The sequence below is a fragment of the Trachymyrmex septentrionalis genome, unplaced genomic scaffold (assembly GCF_001594115.1).
Source record: "Trachymyrmex septentrionalis isolate Tsep2-gDNA-1 unplaced genomic scaffold, Tsep1.0 scaffold20, whole genome shotgun sequence".
NCBI lineage: Eukaryota > Metazoa > Arthropoda > Insecta > Hymenoptera > Formicidae > Trachymyrmex > Trachymyrmex septentrionalis.
Window position 1 is genome coordinate 6,036,057 of NW_017305180.1, and position 16,537 is coordinate 6,052,593.

Here is a 16,537-nt window from a genome sequence, read left to right on the forward strand (position 1 = left end):
ATTATTCATGCTAATTAATATGAGAATTGCAACGCGCACCGCAACGTGGGCATGTATAATATTTGTATATCTTCATTTTATTATTATAAAAAAAGACTACATATCGCTGAAGTTAGAAAAAAAAAATAAAGAAAAACGAGTGAAAGAAAGAAGATAGAAGGGAAAGTAGTGAAAAGAAGGAGAAGAAACGGTTATGACAAAGAGGGAGAGGGAGATAGGAAGAGAATGAGAGAGAGAGAGGAAAAAGGAAAACATTTTCTTTCTTTAGTTATTTTCATAGATCTGTTTTTTACATTTTGGAACTTAAAGTGAAGTAGATAATACATATTTGATATTCGGCTAAAGCAAGCTAAAGTAAGAAAAAAGGTTCTAATAGTGTGGTTTATAGTGCAAGAATAAAAAAACATCGGTCCGAGCATCCCGAGAAGATCAGCGTGGTGCCATCTAGTATCACCGCGTTTAATGTACACAAAAAAACATAACGCGATGACAGACGCGGCTGCGAGTTGCGGGCCGTCACCGTTCCGCGTCGCTGGCGTCGCTGCGTGCGTCAACGCGCTCCCCCGCACTTGTCCGCACCGCACGTCAACGTTGCGCGATCGCGAATCGTCGCCGTCAGTTTCCGTGCCTCTTGTGCATGATTATTTCGCACATCGGTCCACATTGACGCAAGGTAAACCATTGGACGGAAACGGGGGAGAATTTGAGAAACCACGATCGTATTTCTCGCGAGTGCACGTTCGATTGCACTAACTTTGCGTCATTCCGCAATGGACTCGCGACTGTTGTGTGCAAACATATGTGTGTGCGTGCGTGCGTGCGTGCGTGAATGCGTGAGATCGCATCATCTCCCGTATCTCCGCGTTACCTTATCCGGTAACCAGGTGATACGCGCGATTCTCACCAAGAAATCCGCGCTCATGCGCGTGCATATGCATGATGTCTAATTGCGTGTTTATGCCTGTATGTATGTATGTATGTATGTGCGTCAAATGCGATCCATTTAATGGGTCATATAAATAATGCGGATTGAGTGCCCTTTGTTTTTGAAGGAGAAATTCAAAATAGAATAAGGCATCTATTTAAAAAAACATATGAAAACGATCGCTTGTTGTCAAGCCAAAACGTTGAAGTTGTGTCTTGTTGTGTCTTGAAGTACCCTATATGTCAAATAATATATATAATGTGTAGAATAATATTTGATGTATTTTTTAAGAGAATTTTTGAGGCTCTTGTTTACTAATAATTTTTTTTTATATCTAAATTATATGACGTAAAAAGTCCACATTTGCAATTCTGACTTGCAATATAATTTAATTTATACAATATGTTTATGTATATTTCATACTTATTTGATATTTTGTGCTATAGTTTCTAACATTTTTATGATAATTACACTCACAAAAGTTATAAGTATTATAATAAGATAAAATAGCTGTTACATTTAAAAATAAATTAAAAAGTTACTATATAAATAATGTAGACTTGTTTGTTGAGAAAATACCTTTAAAAAATAACTCGTATTTAAAAATTACTTTTTGAAAGTTAAGCAATTGATGATAGCTGTTTTTCATCATATATTTGTAACTAATAGTTGCACTTGAAAAATCTTTGTTATTTAATTGTTTTAGGCAAATTGTTGTTAGGAAATGGCAACAGAAGGCAATTGCAATGATCCTGAATTACGTTTATTACAATATCTGTATGTTGGAAAAGATTATCCCAATTATCAGCCTGGATATTGGTTTGCCCATCATTACTTTATAGTCAGGAATGTTCTAGCCATAGAAGAACTTGCTGAAAATGAGGAGAAACAATTGGTACCCATCGAATTGATCACAAAGGTAAAAGACATAAATTGTATAAAAAAGTATTTACAATAATAGCCTATCCCTAAATTATAACTGTTTGTAGGCATTTAAGAGCAATTTAGTTACACATCCAGAGGCTTTGGTGTTTGCCCTCGCTGTTTGCTGCAGACAAAATAAAAGCGAGACACTACGTCATGCAGCATACGAAAGTGTACAAACAATTTGTGCATCTACTCCAAATTTTATTTTGTTTGTTAAATTTGTTTCTAAATTGTGCAGAGAAAAAGAATTGAATTACATTACACAAGGCTGGGGCCATGGCTTAAGAAAAGCTATTAACAATTGGTACTTATCTAAGAAACCATTAGATTTTATAGAGTGTGTCACAAAATATAAAAGTAGATATGGTTGGAAACACAAAGATATTATCAAGATGGCTCATCCTCTAGGCAATTCTCTAGGTAAACTTACAAAACTATGATTCATGAGGAAAGCACAAATCCATTACTAGTTAAGCTTTATTAATAATTTTTTTCTTTTTTATATAAATCTGATTTTATTTTATTTATATTCTTACGAATAATGTTGATGATTGTAATTATATTGGGGAATAATACTGGTTGCTGGAAATTGTTTTAAATTTGAATAGCTATATTTATATTACTTGGAAAAAATTTAACAGATACAGTAACTCACATCGTTAATTTGTGTTGTGTCGTAATTTATTGTTATAACTATTATTCATGTTACTAAAAGTGTTACTTAGATAATTAATTATTTAATAGAAAGTAAACTTATACTGAAGTATGTGATACACGGCTTGGAAAAGATCAAAAAGGATATGGCAGCTGACAACATAGACGAGATACCTTCTAATATTAATGAACTACTGAAATATATGGAAGAAGTTGAAAATTTCAAACATTGCGAAGATGAGGTTCGAGCTGCTTCTATGCTGGAAACATTTGGTTTTTCATTAGATCATGTACCTGGTCATTTGTTAAAATCCAAGGAGGTAAATGCAAACATACGAAGTCTTTTTTGTTATGCAATTAATTTATTAGAGTTTGTAAATTATGCAAGAACTGCTAAGTCTAAGATTACAAAAAATGCAATCAATTTTTTAGAAATGTCATAAAGTTATATTCTATGTATTATTTTAAGCAATTATTAAGTTTATTATTAAATTAAATTATTAAAGGATATATAGTAGTGAACTTCTAATATTACGAAGAAACAAATTCTATTTAATTATCAAGTTTTAAATAATTATATTTAATAAAATTATATATGGTTATAAAAAGAGATTTCATCAGATTATTTTTATATATAACATAAATGATCAAAGAAAATTTTATTTACGACTCGCGTTAAAAATATATTTATCAAGAATGATTTCCTAATTTAACAAAATAATAACATTTTATTATTTTGTACGTAGGTTTGGAATTCATTACTAATATCAATGGACGTTGTTGTGCTTTTAAACAACCTGCAAAGGATTCACAATCTTGGGTTTCTCGTTACTGATGAACCAGCAGTCGAGAAAGTAACTGAACGCCTTACGAATTCACAATACGTCGAAAGGAGTGCAGTTCATCCGGCGTTAATTTTTATTACTCTCAAAAATTATCAGTGTTCTGGAAAGTAAGTACACAATAATTTTCAACAGAGAGTGCTTTATGTGATTTAAATAACTTGAAACTGTTATTGATAAATATGCATTTTTAAGATGTTTGACCTATGAAAAGCGAAAAGTTCGAGAATTAGCAAGAAAATCTGTGTCGCCAGGATTTGATCCAAATATTAAAATAATGGATGCTTTAAACGAGGCATTCCATCTGTCATTTAAAGTAAGTCAATTTAATTTATATTGTTTCACAAATTATGTAGTCTAATTGTTAATTTAATTGATGTGAGTTATCCCTTATAATTATTAATATAATAATAAATATTAATTAATTATGAATATAGGTGAAATGATAAGTAGCTTATAAACTAAATGACAAAATTATCTCTTAAAAAATATAATTATTACCTTTTATTAGTTTTTTATGATTAAAACGAATTTACATATATGTGATTTGATAACTTTTTAAACATTTTATGGTAATATAAAAATCAGTGAAATTAATGAGAGAATATATGCATATATATTATTTTAAATAAATATTATGTTATGTAGTCTATTTATCTTATTGCGATTGTAATAATATAACAATAATAATTATAGAATATACAACCTACGAATTTGCGCTACTTGGTGACAATCAGCACAAATAAATCGATGGAAGTAAGCACCTGGCAAAATGGTAATATGACCGGCATCGAGACGGCTGCTTTGATCGCGCTGCTACTTTTACGTTCCGAAGAGAACGTTACTATAGCGACGTTCAAGAACGTCGGAATTTATATAGTGAATGTCTACAAAACTGATTCTTTCGAAGATATTTTAAAAACCTTAAAAACAGCGCCTCTAGGAAGTTCCAATCAGAGTAAACCAATTTTGTGGGCCAAAAAACAATCTAAACAGTATGATGTCTTCATTAACATTATAGATCAAATACTGCAAAAACATGATGAATCCCAGGAAAATCTAATATCGTACAAAGAGCATTTAAACCTTCCTGATACAAAGTAAGTAGGTATTTCTATTTATTGAATTTGAATTTCTTAAATTAAAAAGACGAATTTCTTGGATTATCTAAAATTAATTTTCAGTATTTTACAATTTAATTTACTATAAGATTTTTATAATGCTTTTATTTTAATGTATTTATAAGTATAAAATAAATAACAATTAATGTTTAATATCATACAAATTACAAGTATTCAAATTACAAAATATGTCGTGCAATAATAATGTAAGTATAGTATGCTGTAATATAAATGAATATAAATCTATGATTTTTCTACAGATTGATCACTTGCGCCTTATGCTCTCCTTCACCATATCGTAAAGAACACTATGACCGACATGTCTTGACGATTAACGGTTTTGATGCTACCGTACCTAATGTCATTGAGGCGTTCGCAAAGGGTTTATTTTAGATGTAAGAGAGCACGATTTAAATTTCTATTAGTAAATAACGTTGATTTGAAGACGATCACACATTGATTGCTGATAAAATCACTCTAATACTTTTGTATTATATTTTTGTAGGAGATTCTTTAAACCATGTTTCTTCAAAAAGTCACAAATGATCAACCAAGAAGAAAATTTTATCCTAAAGTATTGTTTCGATATGAAAGTGAAGAAGAAAAAAACATATGGCAATTTTGGAAGTTAGTGATGAGAATTTATCTGATTAGAACAGATTTTTCTTCAAAACTGAGTTTAATTAATGAGCATATTAATGCAGAACGTGAGCGATAATGGAGAAAAGTTACAGAAAGAGCTTTCAGAAATTACTTAAAGTAGTGCCGAATTTTGGAATTCAAACTGTCTCGCCTTTTTCGTCAGTTCCAAACGTCGGCTTATTTGCATATCCATGACTGAATCAAATTATATTTAATTTTGCTATCTGTTAATTTTTTTGAGATATATCCAATATAGTATACTTTTTAAAACATACTGTAAACAGGGACAGTATACTTTTTAAAACATACTGCAAATAGAGAGATAAACGATGAAGGTGATTGAGAAAAGTGATCGTGCACTATAATTGGCATGTAGATGGTAATATTAATATTTACTACATGTTCTTAGTGTTAGGAAAGAGCTGTGTAGCATTTTCCTTTTTTGTTGATAAAATGATTAGGTATTTTTTTACTCCTATTCGGATTTATGACGATACAATTCAAATAACTCGGCAATTTTTTTATTTTTAGCAAACGTTAATACAGTATCGTATCGATCCGATTATATAAGCAATATATAGATTAGTTATGGACTATTTTTATTAAACTGTTGCACATGAAATCTCAGTTTTATGCTAATTATTTTTTGAGATATTTAATTATAGTCCTTTTTCTCTCTCTACATTTATGTTTTAATATTATATATAAATTTATACATCTATCAAGTTTAAAAAATCATTTATTATATATAAAGCATGATTTATTTAACATTTAAAGCTGTCGAGTGTTTTATTATTTCAATCTCAGTTTTAAAAGAGATTTTCTTTTATTTGATATATAATTATCGTAATACATTATAACGTCGTTCTTATAAATTAATAGTTTCAAACTCACGCTATACGCATGCACGCACTTTTCCTCTCCCACACACACACACACACACACATACACACACACACATACGCACACACGTCTTTATCTCCTTATCTTCCGAAAAGCTAAAACTCCTGTAATTGCCTTTACCTAAAAACTCAGTGCAGTCTGCAAAAGATAGTTAAGATTCTGCTATAAACATTTATTAAAATTAATTTCTCTATCTCATAGTTTTATAAAGATACAGAGAATTGCTTAAATAACTCGTAACTTAAATCTTACTTAATTTTTAATGTTTATAGGAACGACCTGCAATCGTTATTTGGTTTTTAAAATAGATTTCGCAACTGTAAAACTTTGAAAACTCGAAGTTTCATATGCAACCGTAACAATCTTATTTTTAAAACTAGGGAAAAGGAGTACAATTCAATAGTCCTATGTTTCAGTAGTGCATTACGCAGCGAAAAAGTTTAGGATAAGACTGCATAGCGGATACGAAAACGCGTATCTCAAATAACATACGGTGCATTTTTTGACTAATGATAAAAAAAATCTTACTCTAATATTATTAATTGCTTGCTTGTTTCTGGTTGGCGGTGATGCTTCTTCGTAATAATGCGTATAAATAACGTGACCTTATTAAAAAAAAAGTGACACGCTTCTTGGACCGGTGCGCTTCTGGACGGTTAAATAATAATCTAAAATAAGTAAAAAAAAAGACAAAAAAAGAAAGAAGAAAGCGGAAGTCGTAGAAGACGATGAACATAGGAACGTTGAAAATTTTCCCACTGTGATATGCATTTAGCCCCAAAGAGTTATAGACTTACATTAGTATAATTTTACTGTTACTATCTCATATTTGCCATATCCAAAGTGAACGTGAGACAAATACTAAATACACTACTGAATAATACTGTGATACGAGATACATTGTTGTTGTTCAAACTAGGGAAATGGTATTTAAGTGACGCGACCAGAAGCGCACCGTGTTTGATATTTGTTGAGTCTCTGCGCAAATTAGCGCGTAAATTTTTTGTTGAAAATTTTGTATCATATCTCGCGAGAGAGAAAAAAAATGGGCTTTCGATCTGAGGATTATTGTTATCGGGTTTTTCCCTCGTTTCTCGCATGAGACCACGGAAGCACGTACCTCTTTCATACACATTGCTAAAAAGTACAGCGTGGATGAACTCTCAGGTCTTCGAAACAAATTTGAACTAAGTGCTTAACTATTCACCTGTTCTTTGCAGCTGTCCCTGATAATCTACGGATCGAAAGCTGCCAACGTAAATTCTATTTCAATAGACAGTGTTCCAAAAAGGATATATAAGTAGACTATTCTTTAAGCAATCTGCATTTTGCTCCTGATGAAAATAAAACTAATTAATACTACAAATTGAAGTCAGATTTTTGACGAGTTAGGCATGAAAAAAAATTCAATTTTATTATTAGTTGTCAAGAGAAATTTATTTAATAAATCAAGAGAATTAGTTCTTGATATATTTTAAAAAGTAAAAGAAATCAGTTCTATATTTATCAAAAGGCATATGTATTTTAAGATTATATATAGCGATTAAAGTACATACTAATTTTCCAGATAGAGATTTTAAGCAAAATTCCGTTTGCAACTCGGCAAAAGAAACCGTAATATTACGCATAAGTTTATTTTTAAGAATATTTTAAAAGAAGGTTCACATGAACGTTTGTTATTAATCTCGGTTGCGCAGCGTTCCGCAGAGATTTTTGTATAAATTATAATTTATCGGGAGTGAAGTCAGTATCTTTTACGCTGAACTATATTCCTACTCGAACTTCGTATTTTGGCGAGCATTCGCGCGCTTAGAGAAATTATTTATACACTTACTGCACACACCTTGTGTCTAAATCGTTCAGTGTTAGGAGAGAGAAAAAAAAATCTAGCGCATTTTTTTACGGAAAAAACTTCTTACGTGAAGGCAAAACTTCTTTCAGAAACGAAATGTCTAGTTACTAAACAAGAGTTTAAGAGTATATACGCTACGAACATATATAGAGTAGCTCAATGTATTCATTGGCATTAGCAAGTAGGCATTACAAGTATTTGTATATGTACGGGAGCGTATTGCGATCGGAGAGGATTCCCCGCACTTCGTCTAAGCTCTTTTTTACAGACGCGTTTACAAGAGTCGACCAATTTAATTCTAAAATCTCTCAATCTCTCTGATAGCAATCTTATCATAGTACAAGCTCCGACCTCCAATTTAATCGCATAGCGTTACGCGAAAATTATATTAGTTATAATATATTAAATTTAGCTGTAATATCGAATAATCGAGAGTCGCGAGATTCGAGAAGTAAATCTAAAATCGGAATCCTTTCCGCTTGCGGTACATGCAGATATATGTATTCATTAATACTACTATTATAAGAATATATACGTCCGAAATATGATATAGACTGGCATACTGGAGGAAGAAAACGGAAAAGAAAAGCAAAAAAAAAAAGAGAAGAGAAGGAGAACAGTACAGCCAGAATCTGAAGAGAATCACTTCTCCACGCTGTTATTTCACAGTCCATTGATTTCAGGATGTGCTGTATAGTTGAACAAGAAGAAAGAAACAATATGTTGAATGTGTTCATGCTAGAAGAAAAAAAAGAAGAAAATATTTACCACGTAAGGAGAGAAAGAGAGAAGAAAATAGGAAATTCCGCATTATGTAGTTATTAAAAATGAGAAACAAAAGGATATAACGGGAGATCGAGAGACATTCGTCGGGTCCATCGCGGCACCAAGTGCCACGTCACGGTCGCTCTACATTCTTGCACTTCGCGATATTGAAAGAGGGACAAATTTTTGGCTTCCTTGCCGAAGACGATTCTCCGAGGTTCCGGACTGATCATTGATTTCGACCAGGAAGCACGAACGATATTTATCCGATACTTATAGTATTTTACGCGCCGCTGGACACGCATTATTAACCGTCTCTCGGAATAAATGTCGGTTGACCGCAAATCTGTATAGGACTAAGGACTGGAGGTATCACTCCGTTTATATTAGCGGCATTTCAGTGTGTTAAGTTATTTAAAAAAAAAAAAAAAACCGCTAGCGCGATTATTGTTCGATTTGATTTCACACGTACTTCCAACTGTCGGAAGTTACATCTCGCCTCAATTGTCCGCAGATTTTTTTTTTCCAAGAAAAAATAATCCGATATGCGCGGACGTGATTAATCAGCCGAAGGACTTCCATTATCTTTTTTTAACGTTCTTTCAACGTTCTTTTTCGCATTTCTTCTCAGTCATATGCAGACTTACGCTTGACTAAGGTATACATAAGTATGAAATAGCGTCATGTTCCTTAGGATTATATACACGAGACAAAACTTATAATTCCATAATTAGTACATTGTCGCTTCAACGATCTAGACAAAAAAATGCTCAATGCCCGTTGTTCAAAGTTTTCGATGCAAATGCCAAAAATATATTTAAAAAAAAAAGAGAAAAGAGCGTAATCGAAGAACGGAACGATATTCAATTCTACATGTACAAACCGCAATGAAATACCTCGTTACTTATTCTCAGTGTAAAATAGCAAAAGCGAATTGTACTAACTCTGCGAGTTACGTAAAAAAAAAAAAAAAAAAAAAGAAAGAAAGAAGAAAGAAATTGTCCTTCTGGTTCGTGATTCACGCACTGAATGCCTATCTTTTGGCCTTATCTTTTTACATACGAAAATCCTGTAAAAGCGGAAGAATCGATTCACAGACAAACAATACCGTTCACTCACTGCTACCTGTTCGATGATTTTTTTACGTTTCATGGATATCTGAGGTTTCGAGATTTTTAAGAGATTCCCCGTTCAGTTCTCAGTACGCACACTACGATCTCGTCAAAACCCCATGCCTTTATCGCAAGTGTTAGTCAAAATTTGTGTCATTGCGGCCAGTACGCGTATCTTCTCGCGCTGTGAAAGAGATCGGTGTGTAATGAGAGATAAATCTTTGGAAAATCTCAAAGCCTTTTCTTCAGATTTCCACACAGTAATCGCAGCGCTCGAAATTGTATCTTGCTGCGAATTGATTTCAGCGTTTTTTTTTTCCTTTAAGGATAGTATTATTACATGTAGATTACATTCGTAAAGCGATATATTACTCACAATCAGTAATTTATGGTACATCGGAATCTGCGGAAACAAAAAAAAAAAAAAAAGAATTGTCGCGTACACTAGCTGCGTGAGAAAAGTTTCGAAACAGACCGTTGAATCGAAACTTAAAAAAATTACTTGTTTGTTATTTTCGATTTCTATCGTAAATTACGAGATTTTGATTTTATATTTTATCAAAATTAATCTATGACCGTTAAAAGTCTTTGTAATATCTCACATGTTTTCGGAACACAAGCGAAAATGTATAAAGGCTAAATGATTCGTAATGATTGTCGTTATGATTATTTTCAATTATTGATCAAATATATTTATTGAATACATAATAATTTAAAATTATTTATAAATCATTATATAAAATTATATATATTGTTAAAAATTAAGAATTTTTACTTTTGTCGTAAAAAATATTTGATAATTATATATTTTCATGTAATGTTATTCCATCAGGTCCTTAAAGGTGTTATTACAATATTCTGTATAAAGAGATAAAGCAACAGTTCTTTCGAAGTTTTATTTCATCATAATTCGAAATCGCGAAACTTTTCCAACGCAGCCAACAAATTTCCTGTCACATATACGCGTGAAAAACATCTGTCGCGCGTGATTTCGATATTATTTTTATACCTAAGTAAATTTGTGAAACACTGTGTGTAAGCCCAGCGATTAAATTGCTCTGAACAAATTAACGTCGGAGTTTCATGAAGGAGCGAATTATGTTATTGTCATTATGTCTGTTAACGGTTGTATTTCGGTACACAATATAGGCGAATTAAGATATTATAGGGAATTGATTATGTCTACAAATTCCGTGCTGTTTTTGTTACGGTATGAACTGGATCCTTAAATAAATTTTCTCAAAACAATCTCCCACATATTTATTTTTAATTAGAAAATGATTAGCGAGTTATAAGCTTCGATTTCAAGTGGAATCTTATAATTTCACTTTTACAATTTAAATATTTTTGTTTTCATTTAAGACTAGAACATCTCGTATTATAGAAAAAGTATAAGACATTTCTAAACCTCTCGTGGTCAAACGATATTTAAGGAATGTTTTAATACATTATAAATTAGGACGTATTTTAAAAGTTCTTGAAACCTTCAAATATTTGTGTTGTCTATTTATGTGTATTAAGTCTTAGGATCTGAAAGTATAACTCACAGGATGGTCGAATATCCCGACAGAAGTTACGGTTTACTGAAAAAATCTTTATTCTTGCGTTACTGATACACATATTGCATTCAAGCGTAGACACGGCTACATTGTACATAGTACGATGTAATTCGCTGGCAGCAAGCCGTCTCCGCGCGCTTCACATTCACTCTTGTTCAATCACACATACTCACAAATATATCTTCAACGCGCTTTGCTTCGCAAATAATCGATCGTTCGATTATTACACTTAGTGGGGAAACATACAAAACAACTCAAAATAAATTAACGATGCCGTGGAGTCAGTATGCTTGTATCGCAAGGGGAGAAACGAGCGCAGTTGAAAACGTTGACGATGTCAAGAAATCTTCAAAATTCTAGAATCAAGATTCTAGAGAGTATCTGCAATCTAAAATCTTATTTTTTGAAATTTGACGACTTCTCGACATCACTCTAACATTTTCTCGCACTTCTCTCGAAATGTACGTAAGACTTGTGAGACGAAGACTTGTATTCCCACTGTACATTTAGCTTCAAACCGCCTTCCTTAAACCTAAGTCTTAGAGTTATAAGATAGTCTATGCTACATATTATCTAAGTAAAACTTAGAACCAGATAGCCACTTTCAGCTAAACGTACGGCGAGAACATAATCTCGCGTGTATACCACGCTCAGCCTCTCGTAATGTATATCAACACTTCTGTAAAGTATTTGCTCGGAAGGCGAGTAATCAGTCTAAACCGCGAACCGAGGTGAGCGGGTTGCTAGCTTGCAGTTAGAGTTCGTCCCTCATATCGTCGTCCTCGCCGCCAGTGGGTGGAACACCGCCGCCCGCGCCCTGATAAAGCTTGGCGATAATTGGCTGAACGATATCGGTGAGCTCCTTCTTTTGCTTTTTATACTCTTCCGGCTCGGTGTCCTGATTATCCTCCAACCATTTGATCTTCTCGTCGATAGCCTCCTCCATAGTAGCTTTATCCGCCTCGCTCACTTTCGAGCCGAGTTTCTCCTTGTCGGCCAGTTGGTTCTTCAACGAGTATGCATACGATTCCAGATCGTTGCGCGCCTCCACACGTTCCTTCAGCTTCTTATCATCATCGGCGAATTTCTCCGCGTCCTTGATCATCCGCTCGATGTCATCGGGCGTCAAACGATTCTGATCATTCGTGATGACAATCTTCTCGCGATTGCCAGTGCCCTTGTCTTCAGCCGATACTTGCAGAATACCATTGGCGTCGATCTCGAAGGTAACTTCAATTTGTGGTATGCCACGTGGCGCCGGTGGAATGCCAGTCAGATCGAATTTGCCAAGCAGATGGTTGTCCTTGGTCATAGGACGCTCACCCTCGTACACCTGAATCGTGACAGTGTGCTGGCTATCAGACGCTGTAGAGAAGATCTGAGATTTCTTCGTCGGAATAACTGTGTTCCTACAGGAAATAAAAAATATCGTTTTATTTCAAGAATTCTTTTGATTCAATCAGTCAAAAATCTAAATATTTACAGATTCAATAATATTCTTAAGAATACTGTTTTTTTCGTGTTTACCTTGGAATGAGTTTGGTCATTACACCTCCAACAGTTTCAATACCCATGGTAAGAGGATTAACGTCAAGAAGTACGATAGCATCGGTATCTTGTTCTCCAGAAAGTACACCAGCTTGTACAGCGGCACCATAAGCGACAGCTTCATCAGGATTGATGCCTCGTGATGGTTCCTTGCCTCCAAAGAATTCCTTAACCAATTGTTGAACTTTCGGGATCCTAGTCGAGCCACCAACTAAAACAATCTCGTCCACATCCTTTTTGCTCATGTCAGAATCCTCCAAGACCTTTTGCACAGGCTTCAAAGTACTACGGAAAAGATCCATGTTCAGTTCTTCGAATTTGGCACGAGTCAACGTCTCGGAGAAGTCCTCGCCCTCAAAGAATGATTCAATCTCGATCCTGACCTGTAATATAAAAAAATATATTAAACTGATGAAAAAATACAAATATGTAATAATTAATTGACATAAAAAAAGACAAGAAAACATTTCAAAGATGGAAATAGTAAGACTGTAGCTAAAACATTATATACCTGGTGACTAGCACTAAGTGCTCGTTTGGCTTTTTCGACTTCACGACGCAGTTTCTGTACAGCTCGGTTGTCTTTGCGGATATCCTTGCCCTTCTTCTTCTTATATAATTTAATAAAGTGATCCATCACACGCTGATCGAAATCTTCGCCTCCTAAATGAGTGTCGCCATTAGTGGCAACGACTTCAAACACACCGTTGTCGATAGTGAGCAAACTGACATCAAAGGTGCCGCCGCCCAGGTCAAACACCAGTACGTTTTTCTCGCCGTCTTTCTTGTCCAAACCGTATGCAATTGCAGCAGCAGTCGGCTCGTTGATAATTCTCATTACGACCAAGCCAGAAATTGTTCCAGCATCCTTGGTGGCCTGTATAAAAAAAAAGTTATGTTTAAGAATACATCAGAATTAATTTATTACGATTTTTCCAATAAAATACTTTGAGAGATTTAAATAGAATATTAGTTTTTGTAAAAAACCTTAATAATAATAATAGGTACTTTTGGAATATACGATCTTTTTTTTTAAGTTCAAAAATAATACTAAAATATCGAACACAGATCTCACCTGTCTTTGTGCATCATTGAAGTAAGCCGGAACAGTAACTACAGCATGAGTGACTTTCTTGCCGAGATAGGCCTCGGCGGTTTCCTTCATCTTGCCCAAAACCATAGCCGAAATTTCCTCTGGCGCGAAGACCTTTTCACCTTGACTGGTCTCGACCTTAATGTGCGGCTTATTGTTTTTCTCGATGACCGGGAATGGGAAGAATTTCACATCGTGCTGCACAGTGGGATCTGACCACTCACGACCGATCAACCGCTTGGCGTCGAACACGGTGTTTTCTGGATTCGTCGTCAATTGATTCTTGGCGGCATCGCCGATCAAACGTTCGCCGTCATTGGTGAATGCCACGTAAGAAGGCGTGATTCGGTTACCTTGATCGTTGGCGATGATCTCTACTCGACCGTTCTTGTAAACTCCAACACTAAAAACATATACATCTTATTAATTTATTAATCATAAAAAAGATGATAAAATATTGTTTTTCTACAGATTATTCTTAATAATACATCATTATGATAATACATACTCACCAAGAATAAGTTGTACCCAGATCAATCCCTATTACTGTACCAATATCCTCCTTCTCCTTGTCCTCTTTCGCAATCGTGGCGACTGCTAGCAGTCCCACTATCAATAGACTTATGACTCTCTTCATATTGCTTTGTATGAACTATCCTTAAATCAATAATCACAGGATTAATACACTAAGATTTAAAATTGTATTAAAAAGATGGAAAGCACTTTATAAAAATTAAAAACTATTACAAATTTTCAATTAATAAGAAATAAAGTCCAACGGTCAAAACTGGATTTTTAGTACTTAAATAATTTGGTGTATATACTACGTAGTATATAAATTCACACCGAATTATTTAAACATCATAGATCCAATTTCAACCATTAAGGGCTTTATTTCCTATTGGTTGTGTATTTACGTGTACCGTCCAATAAGATTCTTATTGTTTATAATAAAGTTTATTTATAAATACAATGTGTTATTGTAATAATACATTAGTACAACACTTATTAAATTTCGACCATCTTTTATTTTTGATTGTCATTAAATATCTACTTTTATATATCAATTATTAATTATTAAATGTAAATGAATTAGTTATTCATAAATTATACAATTATAATTTAAAAATATAATTTTGCACAGAATGATCCTTTTCATCTATATTTATATGAAAAGAAATTGATTATGAAGAGATAAATTTTGAAATAAACTGCTTGTAAAGCATTTTTGTCATTTTTTGCATAATGTATCATTGTAATCATATTTAGATGTATGTCTTAAGATATCAGGTTTATATAGCTCTAATAGTCAAGACAGAATAATTTCCTAATTTCCATAAAATTATTATAATATTCGATTTATCCCGTGGAATAACAAATGGAAAAGAAATTAGCTTCTACGAGCATCATTAGTATTTATGAGTCAGATGACTTTCGACTCGGTGAGCAAAGTCACACGTCATCTTTTCGAAGAGATAATTCCAGACGCTTCGGAAAGACTAACAAAAATCGCTCAATTATCGCGATTGTTGCAATTTAACAAACACCTTTTTATCGCACAAAAGTGAGAAAGACGCGGGAGTTTCTATAGAACTCGTAACGAACAAATCAAACGTGGCAGAAGGTCTTCTCGCCGCAGTCTCCAAACGTATAAAAAAAAAAAAAAAAAAAAGAAGGAAAATACCGTATCGTCCGTTAAACAGTATGCGGGCAAAAAAAAAACGTGAGAATACGAAGAGAGACCGTCGTCGTTTGCGAGCGACAACTCCAGAATGACAGCGGGATGACAGTGGAACACCCAGAATTCCCGGGGGAACAGAAATTCTGGTTCGAGGATCGAACTCCGGTTGCCGTCGGTACGCGACAGAGTGGAACGTCTCGACGGTGACAGATGAGACTCGAAGGAAAATGCTTAGCTCGCGGCATTCAAAAGGAGAATTCACTCACCAGTTGGACGTGTGTCTGCTCGGTTTCGTTGAATGTTCCTTGCGCTCTTCACGAATACGTCTAGCGATCCCAATTCTCTCTCGGCGAACGGTAAAACGACGACTGACACCGTAACCGAACTCGGGGGCCGGGATATTAACGGGAGTGTTACGTCGTGGCCGACGCCGATTGGCGAGGAACGTCCAGTCTCAGAGGAAGGCAGTGACGCTGATTTGCCATCGCGTATACAGTTGGCCGCGCCTCGTTGGCCCACGTCATGGCTGTCTGGCTCCGGAATCTTCACGCGCCGCCGCGATTCGCGGCCGGCCGATTAGATATGGTAGGTGGAACACGTGGACGCCGCACCAGCGAGCGCTGCGCGACGCGTCAGGGGCGAGATTATCACCCATAACCCCGCCCATATATCCTCTCTTTCACTTGGGACACCTCAAAAGTAAATAAGTATCTTTTTGCATCATAGTTTTGCGTCAACGTTGATATTGCCGTATCGTGATGTTTGAAAAATTTTACCGATATTTTTAAACAGAATTTCTGTTGTATTTTAAAAATGGACAAATTTAAAGTTTTGACAATCTGCAATAATCCGGGGAAAAATGTTTCATATATAATTATATTTAAAAAATTCTTTTTTTTTATGTATTTTATAT

At 34.3% G+C, this 16,537-nt stretch overlaps 2 protein-coding genes across 2 annotated transcripts; one reads left to right on the forward strand and one right to left on the reverse strand.

Moving 5' to 3' along the window:
- The first annotated feature begins 568 nt into the window (after positions 1-568).
- Positions 569-5,331, forward strand: LOC108747613 (60 kDa SS-A/Ro ribonucleoprotein-like). Its single transcript, XM_018485195.1, has 9 exons — positions 569-673; positions 1,632-1,844; positions 1,915-2,272; positions 2,597-2,826; positions 3,253-3,458; positions 3,544-3,664; positions 4,045-4,448; positions 4,730-4,864; positions 4,975-5,331. Exons 2-8 carry the CDS (start codon positions 1,650-1,652, stop codon positions 4,860-4,862), a joined length of 1,647 nt encoding a protein of 548 aa, XP_018340697.1. The 5' UTR covers positions 569-673; positions 1,632-1,649; the 3' UTR covers positions 4,863-4,864; positions 4,975-5,331.
- Positions 5,332-11,316: 5,985 nt separating this feature from the next.
- LOC108747681 (heat shock 70 kDa protein cognate 3) lies at positions 11,317-16,035 on the reverse strand. The gene is made up of 6 exons (XM_018485319.1): positions 15,891-16,035; positions 14,456-14,600; positions 13,926-14,346; positions 13,362-13,727; positions 12,830-13,233; positions 11,317-12,711 (listed from the first exon to the last, which is right to left on the reverse strand). Exons 2-6 carry the CDS (start codon positions 14,578-14,580, stop codon positions 12,057-12,059), a joined length of 1,971 nt encoding a protein of 656 aa, XP_018340821.1. The 5' UTR covers positions 14,581-14,600; positions 15,891-16,035; the 3' UTR covers positions 11,317-12,056.
- Between the last annotated feature and the right edge of the window lie 502 nt (positions 16,036-16,537).